This window comes from Nicotiana tabacum, chromosome 6 (assembly GCF_000715075.1).
Source record: "Nicotiana tabacum cultivar K326 chromosome 6, ASM71507v2, whole genome shotgun sequence".
Lineage (NCBI taxonomy): Eukaryota > Viridiplantae > Streptophyta > Magnoliopsida > Solanales > Solanaceae > Nicotiana > Nicotiana tabacum.
The window spans coordinates 945,662-967,709 of NC_134085.1; the positions used below are offsets into that span (position 1 = coordinate 945,662).

Sequence of the window (22,048 nt, forward strand, 5' to 3'; positions counted from 1 at the left end):
GAGGATGACATTGAAGTGAGGCTGGACACACAAGTCATATCCAAGAGAGAAAGTTTTAAGTATCTTGGGTTTATAATATAAGAAAATAGGGAGATTGACGAGGATGTCACACGTCGTATTGGAGCGGAATGGCAAAGTGGAGGCTCATATCTGGCGTCCTGTGCGACAAGAATATGCCATCAAGACTAAAAGATAAATTTTATAGAATAGTGGTTAGACCAACCATGTTATATGGAACAGAGTGTTAGCCACTCAAGACCTCTCATGTTCAGAAGTTAAAAGTTGCGGAGATGAGGATACTGAGATGGATGTGTGATTATACTAGGAGGGATAGGATTAGGAATGAAGATATTCGAGATAAGGTTTGAGTGGCCTGTATGGTGGACAAGATGCGAAAAGTGGGGCTGAGATGGTTCGAGCACGTGAAAAGGAGAAGCATAGATGTCCCAGTGATGAGGTGTGAGAGGGTGGCTATGGCGGATCCTAAGAGAGGTAGAGGTAGACCGAAGAAATATTGGAGAGAGGTAATCAGACAGGACATGGTACAACAACAACAACAACGGCCCAGTATAATCCCACAAGTAGGGTCTGGGGAGGGTAATATGTACGCAGAGCTTACCCCTACCCCGAGGGGCAGAGAGGCTATTTCCAGGAGACCCTCAGCTCAAGAAAGCAACAAGAGACGATATATTAGTACCATCAATAGAATCATAATAAAATAACAGCAATATAAGAAATACGAAATAGATGAAAGGTATAATAATAACTAGCAGATAATTAAAGCCCTACATTAGTAGATGACCACTAGAATCCTAAAACTAACTCCTAACTGGCTAGTCCCACTCTAGTGCGCTGTTTAAATATTCACAACTTCCCCCTAACCTACAACCTTAATGCTCGATTTCCACAATTCTCTGTCAAGGGCCATGTCCTCAGTAATCCTAAGTCACGCCATGTCTTACCTGATCATCCCTCCCCAATTCTTCTTAGGTCGCCCTCTACCTCTCCTCGTTCCCACCAAAGTCAATCGCTCACACCTCCTCACCGGTGCATTAGTGCTCCTCCTCTGAATGTGCCCGAACCATCTGAGTCTTGCTTCCCGCATCTTGTCCTCCATGGGGGCCACGCCCACCTTCTCTTGAATATCTTCATTCCTAATCGTATCCATCCTTGTATGCCCACACATCCACCTCAACATCCTCATCTCTGCTACTTTCATCTTCTGGATGTGTGAGTTCTTAACCGGTCAACACTCAGTCCCATACAACATGGCAGACCTAACCAATGCTCTATAAAACTTACCTTTTATAGAGCACGGTACATCTGTAGTTTAACGAGGACATGACCCTTGATAAGAGGGTGTGGAGGTCGAAGAGTAGGGTTGTAGGTCAGAAAGTAGCCGAGCGCATTTCCTTTCCAAACTTGTACTTCCTTCCATAGCTATAGTACTAGTGTTATCCTCGTGTTCCCTATTTTTAGACTGATATTAATACCTAATGTTTCCTTTGCATCGTTATTTTTTTTTCCGGTTGTTGTTACTATTTCGCTTATCATAGTTTTGTCATAACTGTTATAATTTTGCTTTATTGAGCCGAAGTTCTTCCGAAAATAGCCTTTGTATCTTTACAAGGTAACGATAAAGTCTGTGAACATATATCAATTACATAGAATAGTAATATTAATAATTTGACTATTAATAGTTAATCACATAGAATTTTTGTGCATAGTTTAATCTGACTCGTAATCATGAGATATTTTAGTAGTGCATGTCACTTCCTTGGAGCTTTTGTTTGTCTCTGCAATTTACCAAGTACCAGGCACGGCGGATGGGGCTTGAGGCTGTGAATCCCATCGAATCCAATACTTTTAATACATACAAGACTTAAATATACACATGTACAAAAGCACTAAAGGAAAATTATCAGGTATGTCCATTTATAGATAGCTCATTATAAAAATTGGTCAATTGATAAAATATTATTAATATTAGCCAAATTAGCCAATTAGTTATTTGTAGCAAAAAAATATCAAATTTTTACTTTGTTTTGAGTGGGTGTTATTAGAATAGATTTGGCACAACTTAAGGAGCTTGAATCTCAGTTTTGGGATGATTTGGTGAAGTTTTGAGGTAGTTTGAATTAAAAATTCGGTAAAAACTGAACATGAAAAAAATGATATGTGTATCACACTATGTATCATTTGTGTATCACATATGTATCGTATTTGTATCTACTATGTATTACATGTATTCCATGTATACATGTGTGTGAGATACATGCGTGATACATGTTTGATACATGTGTCGTAGAAGACTTTTTTGAACTCGATTTAATTACGAATTTTGATACAAAACCCGTCTAAATCACCTCCAATCTTCCTCAAATTTTGTATATTGACTTATCTATATATTTTCAATGAATTTCAACTATACCCATTGAAAAAGTTCCTTTTTTGTTTAGATTTTTGGAATATTATATATATTTTTTGTATTTCATCACCTTATTTGCTACCTCATTCATAAAATTTCCCTTCCGTCTTGCATCTAGTGTTGCTAATTACGCTTAAAAATATGGAAGGTAATTTTTGCATGTGATTCTTTGAGAGAAAGAACCCTATTATTTGATTTTTCAATTTTTGTTGGCTAATTTTGATAAGTCTATGATTAATGGCTAGAGGTTGGTAGTTGAGATTTATTTGGGACATTTGTGTAAGTTTCCCTTGTAAATTCTGAGAATTTATTTAAGAGTATAGTTACTTTAGAACTAAAAATCTTTTTAAGGTCGAACCCACCAAAATTTAAAGTCAATCTCCAAGCTCTTAGATCTTTTCCGTTTATTTTCCTTCAAGGCTTCATGTATAATTAAAAAATGATCATAATATTTCTTCACGCACAAAATACAACTGTACAGGAGCAGCATGCTTTTCAGCAGTAAAACCTGCTGCTCACAAAAAAAAATCACCCTCATTTATCTTTTTTTTTGGTTGGACACCCTCATTTATCTATTAAAATGTTAAGATAAGAATTCCTCAAATATTACAACAAAAATATGAACATAGTGAAATGCATATGTTGCAGCATATCGGCGTATTTTTTATACGTTGGGCAGCTTGTCTTCGCCAACCAGCCATCTCGTTAATTGGCTCGGATCAGCAGCCAATGCCTTACATGACTTAGGGAAAATACCAAGATCTGCACCAATTTGGTCATATACCTTGAGAGCAGATTCCATCTCAGCTTCAATAGCTGCATCGTCCATAGCATCAACTGAACCTTTCAGGAGTAGTTCGGTGTAATACTTTTCCTTTTCAGCGTCATGTTCAAAGGGTTCCATTGCAGGCCCCTGCTAGTTTACATAATATCTTCTGAGTAAGGCAAATTCAAAAACATTTGCTCTTCCGTAGCATATAACCAGGTACTCAACAATAACACATATTAAAAGGGCAGCCCAGTGCACTAAGGTCCCGCTATGCGCGGGGTCCGGAGAAGGGCCGGACAACAAGGGTCTATTAAACAATAACACATATCAAGGAGGAATATTGCTAATCCAAGCCCAAAGACAGTTGTTATAGAAATTGACAATTACTAAATTTTCACTCATACTTAGTTGAGTCCTGAATATTATTGAAAGTAGCCTAACATGGTACGATATGCTCTAGTTCATCTTGAGAAAAAAATTGAAACGCTCATGACTTAAACCAGCAAAAGTTAGAAAAAAGCAAAGCATGGATACAGACAGTATAAAAGGTGTAGACATATCTGTTACCTGGATAAGTTCTGCATAATGTCGGTAGATTTCACTGCTTTCATCTTGATCACCGAGTAATGTACCACCATACCAGCCATTAGCCTCATTTGCGGCTGTCATTGTAAGGTATCTAGAAGAGGATTAAAATAGTGAGTCTAAAATGAAATAAAAGAGTGGCACAAAAGGATGTATATACAGTAATTTGAAAGGAACCAAACAAGGAAATCAATACCTTTTGTGTCAAATGAAGGAAAAATGAGGAATACTACCGGCCCCTTTCTTTCCACATTGCACATTTATCTTAATTTTTTTTTCAGGGTTGGTGGAGATATACACAACAATATAATAAACCATGTCCACTGAAACTAATTGTTTTAAGCATAATCAGAATCCTTCCAAAAAAAAGGTTCAGCATTAACTAATCCTTCCACTGCAGAGAGATGAATAACTTTGATCAAGTGACCAAAATAAAGAGCAAAGAAGAAGGTGGAGGCAGACTAAAACATATGACATTCGGACTTCAATTTGTCAATAATACTTCTTACTTAGATAAGGTAAGCTTTGAAGCTGTATTCTCTCATATACTAGAGGTAGGGCGCTAGCGCTGACTGATATAATAACAAAAATCAAACAGTAATTCAGTTTTCAGTTTTTCTCCAACATACTTAAGCAAATAGATAACCCACCTAAAAAATACTGGAAAATGAGGTTTCAGGCTCTAAAAACTTTTAACGTTTAATCCATTTCCTAGTTAAGATAGAAGTAGCTTAGTAAACTTTTGTACATTTCGTATTTTTCCAATTGAACTTCAAGAAACAAATAAGCCGAAGCTCTATGCCAGCATAAGCTAGTTAAACATCTATTTTAAAAAACAAAATATATTTATCCAAGCCAGATATAAACGACATCTACAAGCTATTGCATCATCATCATTTCAAAGGTGGTCTAGTCAACTTTACAACGGTGAAATTTCACCACTTGCTACCTCTCAAGAAATTGTGCTAGGTGAATTGGAGAATTCCGAGAGTCACCGTGACTTTGGGTACTGCAGGCGCATCAAGGTTGAGGAGGTCGTGGGAGCTATGCGTAAGATGAGCAGGGGCAGAGCGACCGGGCCGGACGAAATTCCGGTTGAATTTTGGAAGTGTGCGGGTAGAGCAGGCTTGAAGTGGCTGACGGGGCTGTTTAATGTTATTTTTAGGACGACAAGGATGTCAGATGAGTGGAGGTGGAGTACGGTGGTTCCGTTGTATAAGAACAAAAGTGATATCTAGAGTTGTAACAATTATAGGGGTATCAAATTACTGAGTCATACCATGAAAGTTTGGGAGAGGGTCGTTGAAGCAAGGGTAAGGAGGACGGTGTCTATATCCGACAACCAGTTTGGGTTCATGCCGGGTCGTTCTACTACGGAAGTTATACACCTTATTAGGAGACTGGTGGAACAGTACAGGGAGAGTAAGAAAGATTTGCACATGGTGTTTATTGATCTGGAGAAAGCGTATGACAAGGTTCCGAGAGAAGTTCTCTGGAGATGCCTGGAGGCTAAAGATGTGTCGGTTGCCTACATTAGGGCAATTAAGGACATGTATGATGGGGCTAAGACTAGGTTAGGACAGTAGGAGGCGACTCTGAGCATTTCCCGGTTGTTATGGAATTGCACCAAGGTTCTGCGCTCAGCCTGTTCTTATTTGCCCCGGTGATGGACGCGTTAACACACCATATCCAAGGGGAGGTGTCATGGTGTATGTTATTCGTTGATGACATAGTTCTGATTGATGAGTCGCGAGCCGGTGCTAACGTGAGGCTGGAGGAGACAGGCTCTTGAGTCTAAGAGTTTCAAGCTGAGCAGGACGAGGACGAAGACGGAATACCTGGAGTGTAAGTTCAGCGTTGAGTCGAGGGAAGTGGACGTGGATGTGAGGCTTGAATCACAGGTCATCCCAAAGTAGAGGTTGTTTCAAGTACATTGGGTCGGGTTATCCAAGGGGGAGGGGAGATCGACGAGAATGTCACACACCGTATTGGAGTGGGGTGGATGAAGTGGAGGTTAACATCTGGAGTCTTGTGTGACAAGATAGTGCCACCGATACTCAAATGTAAGTTTTATAAAGCGGTGGTTAGACCGACCATGATGTATGGGGCTGAGTATTGGCTTGCTAAGAACTCACATATCCAGAAGATGAAAGCAGCAGAGATGAGGATGTTGAGGTAGATGTGTGGGCACACTAGGATGGATAAGATTAGGAACGATGATATTCGGGAGAAGGTGGGTGTGGCTCCCATTGATAACAAGATGCGGGAAGCGATGCTCAAATAGTTCGGGCACGTTCAGAGGAGAAGTTCAGATCCTCCGGTAAGAAGGTGTGAGCGGCTGGCTTTGGAGGCTTAAGAAGAGGTAGAGAGGGCGATCTAAGAAGTATTGGGGAAAGGTGATTAGATAGGACATGGCGAGGCTTCAGATTTCCGAGGACATAGCCCTTGATAGGAAGCTGTGGGGGTCGAGTATTAGGGTTGTAGGTTAGGAGGTAGTTGAGTTTTTCCTTAGTTCGTACCTTTGTGAGGCTAGTTTGGTAGGGTTTTTGTCTGAGACAGCTAGTGGCAATGTTGTGTTTTACTACTCTTTCGTTTTTCATAGAGCAGAGTCTATTTACTGGCTAGCGCTTTTGCTTTGCACCTATTTTCTGATTTTCATGATGTTATTTTTTCTTATGGTATCTATTGGTAGTACTGATACTTCTCTTTTCTTTTCGTTTTCTTAAGCCAAGGATCTTTCGGAAACAGCCTCTATTCCTCGAGGTAGGGGTAAGGTCTGCATACACACTACCTAAACCCTAAACCCCTCCTCAGACCCCACTAGTAGAATTTTACTGGGTCATTGTTAGGGGTGTGCATTCGATTTATCGATTCGATTTTGACCCTTATCGATAATTACTTATCGATTATCGATTTGTACATATGCTTATCGTTATCGTTTCAATAAGGTTTCAATAAGGTTTCGATTTTTTCGATTTATCGATTTGGCACTTATCGATTCGGTTATCGATTACACCAATAAGAAAATTTGCGGGCTTCCACGGAAAGAATATTGCTATAAACACGCCTAACTAATATGGACAAAAAGAAGCTAAAATAAGACGAACACCGTTTATAACATAAAAATTGTGTCGACAAGCACATGCAAGGAAACTAAAGTAAGGGATCAAATGTATGTCACCAACACTCCAACGGTATAAAAAAAAATACATCATCACGGCTAATTCTATTTTCCATTAATTTGAACTTCATTCCCTTAAGGTTTAAATATGATCATTCCTTAAATGTGGCAGATGAAATAATAGGGTTAGGGACTTAGGGTAAAGGAAAGGATATTATAGAATAAGGGTTAAAAAAATAAAAAAATAATTTTTTTTTAGTATATCTTATCGGTTTATCGATAAACCGATAACCGAAGAGGACAAAACCGAAATCGAAATCGATAACTCGATAGGAAAATTTTCGAAATCAAAATCGAAATCGATAAACCGATAACAAATAATCGATTCAATTTATCGATAAACCGATTCGAATGCACACCCCTGGTCATTGTTGTTGTTGCTACCTCTCAAGAAAGGAAAATGGTAAAACTATCATTTTCTATGGCATTGCACATACAGCTGATGATGAACCGTAGAGATGATCATATTTCACTCTGTTATGAACCGTAAATTCATAATATATATATATATATATATATATATATATATATATATATATATATATTTTAAAAAACATCTCAACTTCTGCACCTTCATCAAGTATTTTTCAGCCGCATACTTTGCGATGAGAAAAGAAGAATGAAAAAAAAAAAAGAATGGACAAGTGAAATTATCACACTGGTTTGATTTATGTCTGAGGTGCACATTGGTAGGCTTGTATAACAGGTAAAGAACCGCAGCTAATTGCTCAAAGACATCAGATAAGCTCGTAAATGAGCTACAAGCAAAGTTTTGAGGGTAAAATACCTTTCAAAGATATCTTCTTGATTCAGATCAGGAACACCAGAAATCCAGCTAAGATCACCAAGACCATCTACTTTATCCTCGCCAGTAGAAGCCCCATTAGAAACTGCATTTGAAGACACCTTGGATGCAGAATTACTATCATCATACTTCCTCTGTCCAAAAAGCCAATTCGGGCTCTTAAGCTGTATTTCACTGCAATTAAGAATATCAAACATTACCAGCTAAAGAAAATTTGCTGGTCACATATTGCAAAATTTACTCTCTAGAGAAAAAATAAATAAACTGAAGAAAAAAAACGAAAATAAACTAGTTTATCAGAATACACAAAAACAATCTTTAAAATCTCAAAGAAAGTGTGAAAGAACCGGTTCGAGGCTCAAGCTTTCATTTTGAGTTATTCGGATGAAGATGTTGGAGCTGTTTGGGAGCATGTAAACTTGGTTTGGTCTTGGAATAGTGTCTTTCTGTTTTATTTAGTTATAAGTGCCAACACCCGCACTATGCCATGCCTTACACCCAATCATTTTCTCTTGGTACAAGTATGAAATAAATTTTTTAGCAGAACTTTGATTAGCTGTTCAACCAGAATAGACATGTATTCTCACTTATATGTCAAGTCATAAACAGTAAAGAAAACTAACAATATATCATGTAAAGTAACTTGGTCAATAAAATTTAAAACGGGGTAATTTTGAAACTATTCTTCTCAAATCTCCTTTCCAACAGCTAGCGTTTTTATGATGTTAGAAGGAAAAGGATATCATTTATTTGTACATATATGGGGGGAAAACAGCATAATTTCATTTTATCATTCAGTAAGCTCTTTGACTATTTTTTCCTCACTTTTCCGTCAATATTTAAGAAAAATTACCATTTTACTTTATATTTTGTATGAGAACTGTAACAGTTTGTATTTACCACTAAGATGTTAATGTCACTTTGAGATCTATGAAAAAATTAAAAGTACTTTTTCTTTTAAAAATCGTTGATAACTAATAAATTAAATTGATTATAAAATCTATCTCTCTTTATACCATTATTCAGAACTAACCATTCGAGTAAAAGAACAAAAAAGAAGAGCCAGCAAAGAATAAAAAGAAAATATTTCTATATGCAGGCACTTCTCACCTTTTCTTTTTTGATCTGTCATGTAATCTCCCCCAGGGCTCAAACAACATACATAAGTATCTTCTATATCCGTTTGAAGAAGCATTAGTTGTCCACAGTTTCTAATAGGGATCAGTTTTATTAACTTCAATAGTTTAAGAGTGTATTTAACAGCCACTACTCCCCAAAACAACAAGTAGCCATTGTTGTAGCTAAGTATCTCTTAGACTATTGAGCCTAACATTACAAACTTTGGAAACTCTAGCTTTAAATCCCTGTAAAAGTATATTGAATATTTTAACGGTTTAAGAGGATATTTAACAACCATCCCCAAAAACAACAAGTAGCCGTTGTTGTAGCTAAAAGTCTCTTAGACTATTGAAACTAATATTACAAACTTTGGAAACTAATGATTATCTAAACTAATGCTTGAAATCCCCATAAAAGTATATTGAACATTAAGCAGAAATATAAGTATTACAATAATATTTTAATGGAAGTATTAAATTGTATGGACTAACCAACCAATAGGAAGGTGTCAGTTCAAGGAGTTAAGTGAGACAAAAAAAGAATTGTTGTGTGTTGATTGATAACCATGTAAAGAAAAAGGTATTCCTCATTTCTTAGTTCTTAGCATATCAGCCCATCCCTTCAACTCAAACTAGAGAAATTCAGGACATGTAAATTAAGAACTGGGCAGGACGGCATCTCATCATTTAAGACTAAAAAAATTCAACATAATGAATAAAAAGGATGGAACAAAGTTAAGTGCCGCTGCCACTTAGCATTTCTGGACATATTATTGATAGATGTCATGTTAGTCTTATAACTTAAGATTTTAAGGGTAAACTTTTTCATGTCATGTACAAAGATGGAAGCTGTCACTTTTGACTCTCCAAGCATGTAAATGAACACTACAGGAGAAATAAAAATAATTAAAATTGCACATCAAACAAAAAATATATGCTTAACTAAAGTCAACACTTACGCTGCATCAGGTGCCACTCCAGAATTCCCTGATTTTTGATCAGTTTCACTACAGAGCCGTACATTCTTAATATTACAGCATGTTCTTTCAAGCAACTTGTCAAAGGATGTCAACTTCATGCGCAAGAAATCTTCCCTGCATGCTGGAACAGGGGCTAGTGCGGTTCCTTGTCCAACAGCACTGGTATCAAATGACAAGCTGTGCCATAAATTAAGATGGCAACTATTAGTAAGCAGACAAAGTCATATGTTAGCAGAGAATTTTCTTCTTGAATCTTTCCTTACAAATATACAGTTTCCAAAAACGGGGCCTTAAATCAACCTCTGCACTTCAGAAACATTCTGTTTATTAGCTTGACAGGAAAAAGAGTCCATATGTGCAGCCAAAAGTCCTAACATTACTAATTTGAGTGCAGCATCTCAGTTGTCACAACACATCAAGCTCGCATAAGAAAAGAAATACATATTTTCTGTTCTACTACTCCCTCCATCCCAGTTTAAGTATCCTAGTTTGATTGGCACAAGGTTGAGAATTCAATTTTTATTTTATTTAAATACCAGTTGTCCCTGGAGAAAATTACCTCTTGATAAAGTTGATTTCAATAAAAAAGTGGGGAAATGGTAACTTTAATGGTAGGATATTGGAAAAACATTTAATAGTCTAGTGAAAATTTTCTCCTTTATTAAGTAAGCAAAATTTTCTGACAGCCAAAATAAAAAAGAAAGAAAGGCAAGTGGAAAAGAGGAACCCCTACTCTGGAATGAGATCATCTCCTATGCCAGATACATGGAGATAATAGTCTGAATCCAGCTCCCAAAGTGCAGGTTTTCCTTCCTTAGGTTGGAAATATCCCAAGAATCTGGAAAAGAAGAAAGCCAAGAACAAGTAATAAAATTGTTGAGCAGCAAACTTTTCAAAAACATTTGCAATAAAAGCCCACATATCGAGAATTCCACAACTTCAGATGGAAAATGCTTAACCACCTAAAAGCATGCATCAACAAGGAAAATCAAATGGCAGCTAAAAGTTTAGGGAATGAACATACAAGTTAATTGCATCTTGCTTTTCACCGTCCGTATATGCATTGCTGTAATATCGTTTGATAGACTTGAGGAATTCCCTTGATTGAGTTGTAGCTTTCCACTTGCCCTGCCTTTCTGGAAACACCTAGTTTAACCAAAACATCTATTCAACAATATGAACAATTTCTAGGAATCAACATTTAATCAAAAACATTTAGAGAAATTATTTTATTAACTCGGCAGTTAGAATCAGTGAACATACGGTGTTGTGAGCAGCAGATCCACCGTACTGTTGAGCAAGAGCATCACCCATACCCTGGTACATATCCATGAGAGCAGCAGCAATGCTACTGTCAGCATCCAGTTTGGGCCTATCAGACAAGCCCATAGCATGGAGTTGGCGACCTAAAGCTTCAAGACCATAAGCATATTGGGCGACATTTGTTCGGTCCAAGCAATCAATACAGTTTGTGCGCAGCACTCCACTTTGAAACCTTGGTGCATTGTCATCATTATCTTTCCCAATTTGTTGGCTATTATCAGCCTCTCTTTCTTGTTTGATCAACGAATTCAGAATTTCATTATTGCTTCCAATCCTTGAGAGCTCTCCTGAATTTGCTCTCAAATCTCTCAGAGTAGAATCCCTGCACGAAACACCATGAATCAGTTACATCTAGTCATAAATCATTTGTGCATCAATGAAGTTAAGTTTCCATAATCTAGACAACATTCACAAGGATAAACTCTGCTTAGCAACTCATTCACTTTAAAGAAATAGTACCTGGTTGCTTAACAACTACACCTAAGTCTTCAACAAAGGGACATGGAATTCACAGAGTTGGAATTTTTCTTTCAGAAGGCATCTAAATGATAACGAAATTGGCAGGGTGGCTAAAATGCTGAAGCTTCTGGAGGCTCTTCATGGTACCAGAAATGCCGAGGATCCAGTTATATGGAATGGAGGAAACACCAAAAGGTTTTCAGTCAGCTCTGCATACTCTCTGCTTTCAGAAGGTGCTCAATTATCAGTTTGGCCATGGAAATGCATAGGGAAGATTAGAGCCCCTTCTAAGGTCACATGTGTTTCTTGGCTAGTTGGCAGGAAAGCTTGTGTGACTCATGAAGTTTTTGCAAAGAAGGGGAATTCCTCTAAGTTCCAGATGTTCTCAGGAGGAGGAAGAAACTAATAGCCATCTTTTTCTACATTGCAAGGTAACTTGTGGCAGTTATTCCTTTCCCTGGCAGGAATACAATGGGTAATGCCAAAGGATACCAAGGACCTTTTGTGGTGCTGGAATGATATCCAAACAACAAATAGACAGAAGCTGTGGTGGAGAATGATCCCAGCATGTATGTGGTGGACGGTGTGGAGAGAAAGGAATAATAGATGTTTTGAGAATAAAAATAGTTCCATACAAAGAATTAAGCTGAATAGTTTTTTGTCTTTTGAATTATGGTGTAAAGAGAACTATATAGAGGATGCAAAATCACTTGTAGATTTCTTAGATTCTTTGTAAGATACAAGGCCCCCTGTAATCTGTACATTTTTCTTTTGGATACCAGTACAAACTTGGTGCTGATGGATATAACGTTACCTTACTCCAAAAAAAAGATAGTACCTGATAGGATATCTGAATGTCACATGGAATGTTAGAAACATATTGGCCACAAGACCCATAACAGAATAGCAAAACCATCTTAAGACCAAGGCCAGATATGGATTTCATAGCAAATAATGTGGTTGATTATACAGAGCCTGAGACCAGAATAACGATAATTAACTTATGTCTGTTAGGATGGAAACTACTTCAAGCTCGAGCAACTTTACTTGAAAATGATTTTACAAAGGTCCATGCTTTCAAAATCCAAGTGCCAGAATAAAGTTAGAATTGTCTATCAAAAAGTATTTTATAACTTAGATACTTGTAAGAAACTTCAATGACCAAAAATTTAGTAAAGGAACAACACAAAGACTATTGCTATAATTGATATCTTGATATAGCTCAATAAAAGCTGCAGTATTATTATCTTTAACTTTTATTGTTCTTTATCTTCTAGTTAGAAATGAAGTAGAGGTAATGTTCTCTCTTATTTGAAGATAAGGTTCTATCTATTAATAAGTTTCTAATCTAGTCATATCTTTACACTTAAAATTCCACGAAGTAGCTTTAAAATTTCTAACTTGTTCAAATTCACAATCCTACTAGTAGGACATTGAAGTACTTTGTTTGGAAGATGTGAAGCCTTGTAGATTATAGTCTGTTTAAAAGAGAATAACATATTTTTATATTTAGTTAATTTAACTTAAAAAATTTTTCCTTGTCCCCCCCCCCCCCAAAACCCTGGTAACCAAAAATTCTCGAGGGCCAGTGGCACACAGTTCGAAAGACGGTGGATAATGGACCCGCCCCACTACCTTTCTCCACTTAAATACTAGACTCTTGTCTACAGCAAAGTTCAAACCCGTGACATGTGCCTAGCCCAAACATCATGTGTTGCGCTTTTACCACTAGACCAAAACCCTGGCGGCAAACTCCTCTCAATACAAAAAAAGCTGGAAATGCACAATTTCCACATTCAATCTCGGTGTCATAGTCCAGGTTCCACTTCATTAGGACTGCTACACTTTTAGCACCAACTACTAATATCATACTTAATCCACCCTTGAGAAATAACCAAATCTTCAACATTCAACTGATGCCTCATGATCATACAAGTGGAAGCCACAATGAGCAAGCTTGATACCTTAATCTTTTGAAAGTTGGAGACCATAATAATAATAATAATATTACAAGACACAACTGCAAGTAGAAATTCAGCCTACTCTAAGCTGGTTTTTTGTAGCAAAATCTTATCCAGTGAAGATCTTTTCATTTCTTGATGCTATATCTTTTGGAGCTGGACACTCGTCGGATTCGAGCTTTTTAAACAGGGAAGAATAATGTAGTCAGTAAAGTATTGTGGTATTCTTTCACCGATGGATTTTATCCCACTTCATTGATAACCCCCACCCCCACCCCCCCACCCCAAAAAAAAACAGAAACAAAAACTCTAGGTGATATCCCAAACCATGGCCTCTGTTGGTAGAAGGCAGCACAATAATTGAGGTGTTCGCAACTGGCTTGAACACCACTAATACCAAAATTTCTGGTATTTTTATCTCAAATATTTATTTCTCTTTCTCTTTAGTTAGAAATAAAGTAGAGATAATCTTCTCTCCGATTTTGAAGACAAGGTTTTATCTATTAGTCAATTTTATCAAAAGCAAAAAAAAAATGACGTCCACAATGCAGAACGTAAATAAAGGTGCACTTTATTTAGAAAGGGATAAACGAAGAAAGAATAAAAGTATATACATATATATGGGGGGGGGGGGGTAATTCAAAGATAATAACGATATAAAAACCATAATTCGAAAAAAGAATTGAAAAAACTACAGGGTATGTGAATATTATTGTTAAGAGTAGTTCTCTTTACGAGGAAGCTCATATGCGATGCAGCACATGCTTTAGCACCTTAGTGCCTGCACTGAAGCATAGCTAATCGAGGAGAAACACCTAACACCCAACCCCTAGTGCACCTTGCTTCAAGGTTTAAGTGTCCTTAAGTGCACCTTTGACAGCACTGCAATTAGTTAGAAATAATATTATCTGCTATTAGTTGGAAATAATATTATCTTTCTTATATCACGTATAATTTTGTTGATAATGGAAAAGCTCCCACATAGAAGAGGCATACCAAAAAGTAAAGAATCTTCATAAAGATATAATCCCATGAAAGGTAAGATTAGATAATCTGCAGAAAGATTACAAATCTTATCTTTTTAGTTAAAAATAGAGTATGAGAGTGGTGATATACGAGGATCTAACCTCGATCCTCGAGAGCTTAGTTGCAAGACCTCAGACATAGGGATTCTCGGACCGGAACGTTCTAGTAGTTTTAAGAGTTCTAACTTATTCAGAACTCACTATCCTATAGATAATACCCTCGTGTACTTTATTTGGACGACCTAAACATAAGTTGACTTGATCAATAACCGTTTCTGAAATTGATTTCTCTTAATTTTATCTACTTTCTCCTGTTTTGTCTTTTCTACTCCCCTTTCTCCCTTCTCCTTTTATGGTGCTACATCTATCTTTATTCAGATCCAAGCCTTCATTCTGCAAATAACCAGTTATCACTAGACAAGTTTTGAATGGAAGAAAGAAAGAACAGAAAACAGTTCCTTTGATACAGACTGATTTACAAATAGAGAGGTAATCCAATTTAAATATCACATTCCTTTCCCAGCAATTTGTACTCTTCTCTTTTCTATTTGCGGCACTCTGAGAAGCAACAGTAGTAAAACAGACTATTGAATTTTTTAAGAAAAAAAAGAAAAAGAGAGAGAGAGAGAGAGAGAGAGAAGAGAAGGAAAACAGCATACAAGCTTTACAACATCCTTATCGCCAACTTCATGAAAGGTCAGAAAAAACTTATAGAGACAAGAGAAAAAGAGACGGAAGAAGAAAATGACTAGCGTGGAATAGAGAAAGAAGTGAGTTATATGATGTCTAACTAACTAGCCTCACCTTAGCATTTGCAAGTTCAGTAAACAACAAACTAGACTCAAAGTACGTAACTCATTGCATGCCTTGCAAATATGATACTCGATAGTTCAAGCACAAATGTCAATAGATGCTTGAAAATACCTCGCAGTGCTTGTACGACTGAGCTGTGTAGCCCGCCTTTTAACAACCATTGGCTTTCCACTGTAGTAAAACCCAGTTAAATCAAGTGCTTCACTCGCCACACCCCCCAAAACTGCTAATACATTTGCAGACTTGCTTAACACCGGAAACAAGGATGAAATTAGCAAAAAAGGATTTAAAAGATTAACTTATTAGGATAATAAGGAGAAAAGGGATACCTCTTCGCAAACTTGTGAAAATCCCAATGTATGAATTTCAGGTGATTTTCTTCAGAAAGTATCTGATTTAGGTACCCAACTGCATTAGCAAATTCACGCCTCAGCATCATTTCTCGTGGCCTTTTCTCAACGGTCTGCAGTCATTACATTCATAAATGACAGAATTGAAGAAAACTCTAAAAGGCAAATATTCGATGCTGGAATTCAAAGACTAGAACTGTTTGAAGCAAATAGTGCCCAGGAGGTGGACAAACCATTAGTCCGATCAACTTAAGAAGCAAACACAATGTAAATTTTCTGGAGGCCACCAAATTCAGTTTTGCACAAACCTTTATCAGATTAAGTATGATTATTGGGTTTCCATATCTCCTTGCAAGATCTTCAAAATGCAGTCTTGTTGCTTCATAAGTAGGATCATATCTTTGCACTTGATCAGAAAGGAGACAAGCAAGCTCATTCAAGTCAGATTGGAAGTACACATGACTCCACCTTTAAAATCTCTAGTAACAATCAGGTAGAAGAATTTAGTTGCTCTTACAGATTATATCTGGTTTTGGGCTGAATCTTGAAGCTTCTTGTGACCAGAAAAGAGGAATTGAGCCCCTCATTTGAACAACAGAGCTCATTTTCCCTTTGCTTGAGCCAGCTTCTTCGCCAAGCACAATTTGTTCAGTTTCAACATCATTTGCCACTCTTCCATGATCATTAACTCCCCTTTTCAAGTAACTGCAGCATGAACATTTACTGGTAAGACTTCGCGATAGATACTGAAGTTACTCATGGAAAGATCACAGAAGTGTCAATTCGCACATTAACAGGAATATTCAGTTATTCAGCTTTCCTACTTGAGAACAACAGAGACGTGATGGTTTTCTAGAAGGCAAAGCTTTTCAACAAAATATAATCAAAATGGGCTAAATTTTCATACTACCATAACACTCTTAAGCTAGACTGATCTAGATAGAATTGTAAGTTACTCGATGTCGATGCCTTTCAGAATGCTTTTGAAATGTGATAAGACATGTTTCATTTTAACAACCAGCTAACCATAAACCTCTAAGCATATGTAGCCAATCTCTCATCACCCAATAAAATCATGAATGAATGGCCCCAACCAAGAAGTCAAAAAAAGCTTCTTGTTTTATTTCTATCTTTAAGTTCCAAGGCAAGTGAAAAATTAGATCATCTCCGATTTACCAAAACATGAAGCATCTAGAAATAAGAACAAAGATACAACAGTGTTAACTAGGATTAACAGTAAAACAGAATGCACAATATCAGTACTTCTCAACTGCAATTCCATCTGCACATTCTTTATCCGAAAAGGAGTGGTCTTAGAGATGAAAATTTCAATTTGGAACTAAGACAAATCCTTGAAATATCTATTATCTCTTTTCTTCAAGGTTTCCCTGGGGTCCGCATAATGTAGTTCTATAGTATGACCCATCAGTTGTGTCGGTAAATCCCAACTCTAATTCAAGAGTTAATGCAGCATGTATGTGTTGAAGTATGTGACCATCTCATCTAAAAGCTTAAAATAAGAGCAGGCAGAGGTCCTGGGCGAGTCTCACCGACATCCAATATCAAGCAAAAGAAAAACTTCTGGAAATTACGAGAGAAATAATTAAAGAAAAAAAGAGGGTAGTGCATACCGTGTTCCAGCAAAATGCCGAGAACGCCTAGAAACAAGAGAAACACTGAAGTCTTTTCCAAATATTGATAGCCTAGTCTGCAAGCATTAAGCAAAGATTAGATATTAGGTGTCCAATCAATTTATCATCAACTGTCTGAAATACTCAGGGGATTGTTTAAGGGATATATCACAACAAATATGAAAATAGAAATTAAAGGAGAAGATAGCAAGCTAAGTATGCCGAAAACAGGTAGATAGTCTCATTTTCAAAATAACAGCTCAAGCCAACTGGTCAAAACCTCATATTTGGAGGACCACATTGATTTGGACCAAAATTCCTGAAGTATTTCTTTTGAAGAATATTTATAAGGGAAATGGATCTGTCTCATGGTTATGTCCTTTTCATAGAGACCACTTAAAAATGGACTAAACACAAAAAATATACATACCGAACTCATTTATTTTTACATGAAGAATCAGACTGTTGGCATGAAGCTCAGACAGGAAATGAAGTTCACAGTGATTTGCGATTCAAATATATTCACTGGTTAATTTTATATGATAGGAGTTGGAGGGGAAACTACACAAGCTAACCCATGTCATTGTAATTAGCCATCTCAGAATCAGATGCAGGGAAAAATGTTTAGTAAATTTAACTTTCTACACTACAACCTTGGATTTTCATTTCCATATCAATATAATGAAGGGTAGAGAGGCGGGCCCATTATCCACCAAGTTTCGAACCATGCACTACTGGCCCTCGAGGATTTCTTGGTTATCAACAAAAATATACGGAAAAGTAAGCAAACACCTGCTTAAAGTGCCCATGAACTAAAGCAATTGTCCACATTGTGTTCTTGCATCTTGATCGAATTGTATGTGTTAGATAACTATTCCAGACAAAAATATTGTCATACGGCATCCCATCCTCACCCGTAGACAAGATATTCTTCTGCAAGCTTCGCATTATTGGATAGGTATAACTGTAGAAAAAATCTTTTGCCAAGTCAACACTGGACAAAAGCTTCTTGTACCTGCATTTATTGAAAATTTAGTCAGCCAAGAAACTAAGGGCCAAATATTTGTTCACTAAATCAAACAGAGGGCATAAAATTTGGGAAATTTAACAAAAACAAAATTCAAGTTGAGTGAAAAGGAATTGACTAAAAAGCAATGATGATTTCTTCATAATTTCCGGATCAGATGCAAAAACAGTCATTTTTAAAGGACTAAACTAAGAACATATGCCGAATAGAAATAATGAACAATTCAAAAAAGAAGCAGGAGAAAAATGACCGATGAATTACTTTCTCTGTACAAATTAATATGATACTCTTTATATCTTAGACGTTCCAAAATATTTCACACCATATTCTATACTTTTCTTTTTTGAGAAAGAAGAAAAAATGTTTTCAACTTTCAAATATTCAAATTCATTTAACTAATCAAATTCTTTTCGAACTAACTTTCCAATTCACAATTTTAATATTCTCAACTATCACTAATATAATACATAAGTCAAACTAACATCTTAAACTCGGTCTCAATCAAACACCTTCATGTGAAATAGAACATGGGGACACTACTTTGCAATCATTGTTTCTAAAGAAAATTATCTCAAAAAGGAACATAGCAGTGGCAATTTTCTTCATTTCTTGACCTAGAAGCTATGTTTCTCAAACTCTTAAAAAGGCCGCCGAGTGCGTGTTGGATCCACCTAGCAGACTCGCTTCTTATATTAGTACAGTTGGTTATGCTTCAATAAGTGACGGATAGTTTTAAAAGCTGACAAGGGCAAAAGATCAACAAGGCAAGGTAAAGTTTTTGGAGAACTAGTCCTGCATGCATAATATGGAACGTGTGGAAGTAACAAAATCGTAGATTTTTTTGGGCAAATTTGAGGTTGTGCAACTGCAGATGCTTGAGGGTAAATTTAAGGCTGTACAAATTATATGTGTTTATACTTTTTGACGTTTTTGTGTAGGATGGACTCCTTTAAGAGCATGGTCCTTTTTGTACATTTGCCCCTTCTTGCCACAGTATATATAGTTAATAAAATTACCTCACTGATCTTAAAGTGAAACCCAACTAGATATATTGCGGCTGGATTCGAAATGTCCGCTTAATCAAAACATCCAAGAAAGGAAGACAGCACTTTAATCCAACCCCTTAGCATACTTTAAAAAACTTTCAACACTAACAATTAAACAATAAAAGAGAAAGGAAATCATATCACTAGCTCAAAAGACATATAAACAGTATGCAACAAACAAAAGCTTCTCATTCCAAAAGATTCAACCAAATAAACCAAACCACTTACCTTAACTCAGTTTTCGAATGAGCAACATCAGTTTGGACAGAGACATGAGGTATCGTTATAATTTGGGTCTCGTCTATACTGTATATCGCATGACCACATACACATCCAATTTGGCGCCTTCTCGTCACCAATACAAGATAATATGACTCCAAAAATTTAATGCAACCTAACAATCAAATCCATCAAATAATGAACAAAAAAACAACTTAGCCCAAAAATTCCTTTAAAGCGTGAAATTTTAACACTTTAAACAAAGATTAACTAACCAGCAATGCCATAAACTTTAGCAACAAAATTCAAACCCCCAGTAGCTCTATTCCCTTCAGCAATGCGTTGAAGTAAGTTTTTAACTTCCTGCGGCGGATACACAACTGGGTCTTCACTTATATTAAGATCTGAAGGCTCCATTCTATCAATTTTTAGCACTCTGAAGAATTGCTTATTCTTATCACTCCCTATTAAGTAAAACCTCTGCAAATCATCAAAATTGGAATCAATCATTACCGATTGGGTTTTCTCAACAAAATAAAAATTCAAGAGAAAGGAAGTGAAAAGTGTAACGTACAGCACGTGTTTCGTAGAGGCGAAACTTTTCGAGGGAATAGGATGGAGGGCTGGAATCAGAGGGAACCTTTGAAGAATTTGACTTCAAATTCTCGGGTTTCGCCATCGAAAAATTGAATAATCAATGAAAAAAGGGGACGGTCTTCACCAATTTAGAGAGTTTTGAGCTTCGTTTGGATCATAAGGGCGAATATAGGCGACGGTCTCTTTTCATTGCAACTCTACTCAACTCATGCTTTCTTTTGTCGCCTGATCGGAAAGTTTCCCGTTTTCTTTTTCTTATATGTTTCTTTTTTTTTCTTCTTTCTGTATTTTCTTTTGTTTTATCTTTATTTATATTTATATCTTTTGATTTTTCTTATATATACTCTCTCTCTCTCTATATATATATATATATATATATATATATATATATATATATATATATATATATATATATATATATATATATCTTTTGATTTTTCTTGTATATATATATAACCTATACTTAAAGGCAAAATACATTAAAAGCCCCTTAAAATTATCTATACTTTTTGGATGGTCGCGTACGATTGTATTGGGTGCATAAAGTCACTTTGTCACGGTACTTACTTATAAGCTAACATGCTACACTTTCGCCAAGTATTCTATTAAGAGACTCTTGAGAGCCAGAAGTATTAAAAGTTAGCGGGGAAGAACTCCAAAAGAATTTCATTGGCTCCTCCTCTCTTGCCCTCTTGATGGTATCTAGTTGAAATGGTTGTTGGATTGCCCCTAGTTCAAGCTCTAAATCAAGCATTCAGACACCAAAGACCTCGGACTACGCTCTTCAGTATTATTTATCGTTTCATAATGTATCATATGTATTGTATTGTACTGTATCGTTTTGATGTATACAATATTTGAATAGATTATATTATTTGTCATCGTTTCATGATGTTTTGTACAAACAATATGAAAAATAAATTTGCAATAATATACAGAAAAAATAAGGTACGAGGTAGAATTATTATATAAAAAAGTAGGAAAAAGGATAAAATAGGATTATATAATAATAAAAAAGGGCACGATGAGAAAAAAATAAGACAACGACGCGACCACACCAAATCGATCATTCCATAAAGTTGCACTTTTTGTCGTTACGTAACGACGGATTGAGCGATATGATATAATAAAATTTAAGTAATTGTCAAAACAATCATTATATTTAAGTAAAATACGATACAATACAACATGTAACAATCCATCCAAACAAGTTGTTAGGCACTTCAACTTAAGTTCATTCCATTTGAGTATTTCAACCACATTTTAAATATGTCATTTAAACACAAAATTAATAGGTAACCCAATACAAAAATGTGTGTACTTTATGTGCCACATTAACAAATAATATTGGGACATGATTTAACCTAAAAAGCTTTTGGAAAAAAAATATGAACCCACCCCATCCCTTCATCATCTTCCCCAACGAACCCTCACCCCTCCCCCCCTCCAAACCCTCATTCTGTCTTCTTCCCCGATGACCCCCTACTTTGTGTTGACGAGCACAAAACATAACACGAAATTAATGCTCGTTAACCAAAGATTAGTATAGTTTAATTATCATCTCCATAGGAATTGGATTTAAATAATGTTCAAGTAATTTTTGGTTCAACGCTATTCAGGATGATTAACATGTTGATTGGAATGATTATTAACTAAATTAACTATTAAAATTAAAGCAATTAATGATTAATCACATAGAACTAGAGAGTAGAGCAATAGGTTATTATCAAG

General features: G+C 36.3%; 1 protein-coding gene across 1 annotated transcript; it reads right to left on the bottom strand.

Moving 5' to 3' along the window:
- Positions 1-2,831: 2,831 nt before the first annotated feature.
- Positions 2,832-20,603, bottom strand: LOC142181562 (phosphatidylinositol-3-phosphatase SAC1-like). The gene is made up of 16 exons (XM_075254482.1): positions 20,295-20,603; positions 19,996-20,200; positions 19,730-19,895; positions 18,221-18,443; positions 17,429-17,505; positions 16,315-16,502; positions 16,106-16,203; positions 15,777-15,910; positions 15,559-15,693; positions 11,130-11,511; positions 10,891-11,012; positions 10,600-10,704; positions 9,846-10,043; positions 7,751-7,942; positions 3,765-3,876; positions 2,832-3,341 (listed from the first exon to the last, which is right to left on the bottom strand). The coding sequence occupies exons 1-16, from the start codon at positions 20,397-20,399 to the stop codon at positions 3,093-3,095; spliced, it is 2,691 nt and encodes an 896-aa protein (XP_075110583.1). The 5' UTR covers positions 20,400-20,603; the 3' UTR covers positions 2,832-3,092.
- Between the last annotated feature and the right edge of the window lie 1,445 nt (positions 20,604-22,048).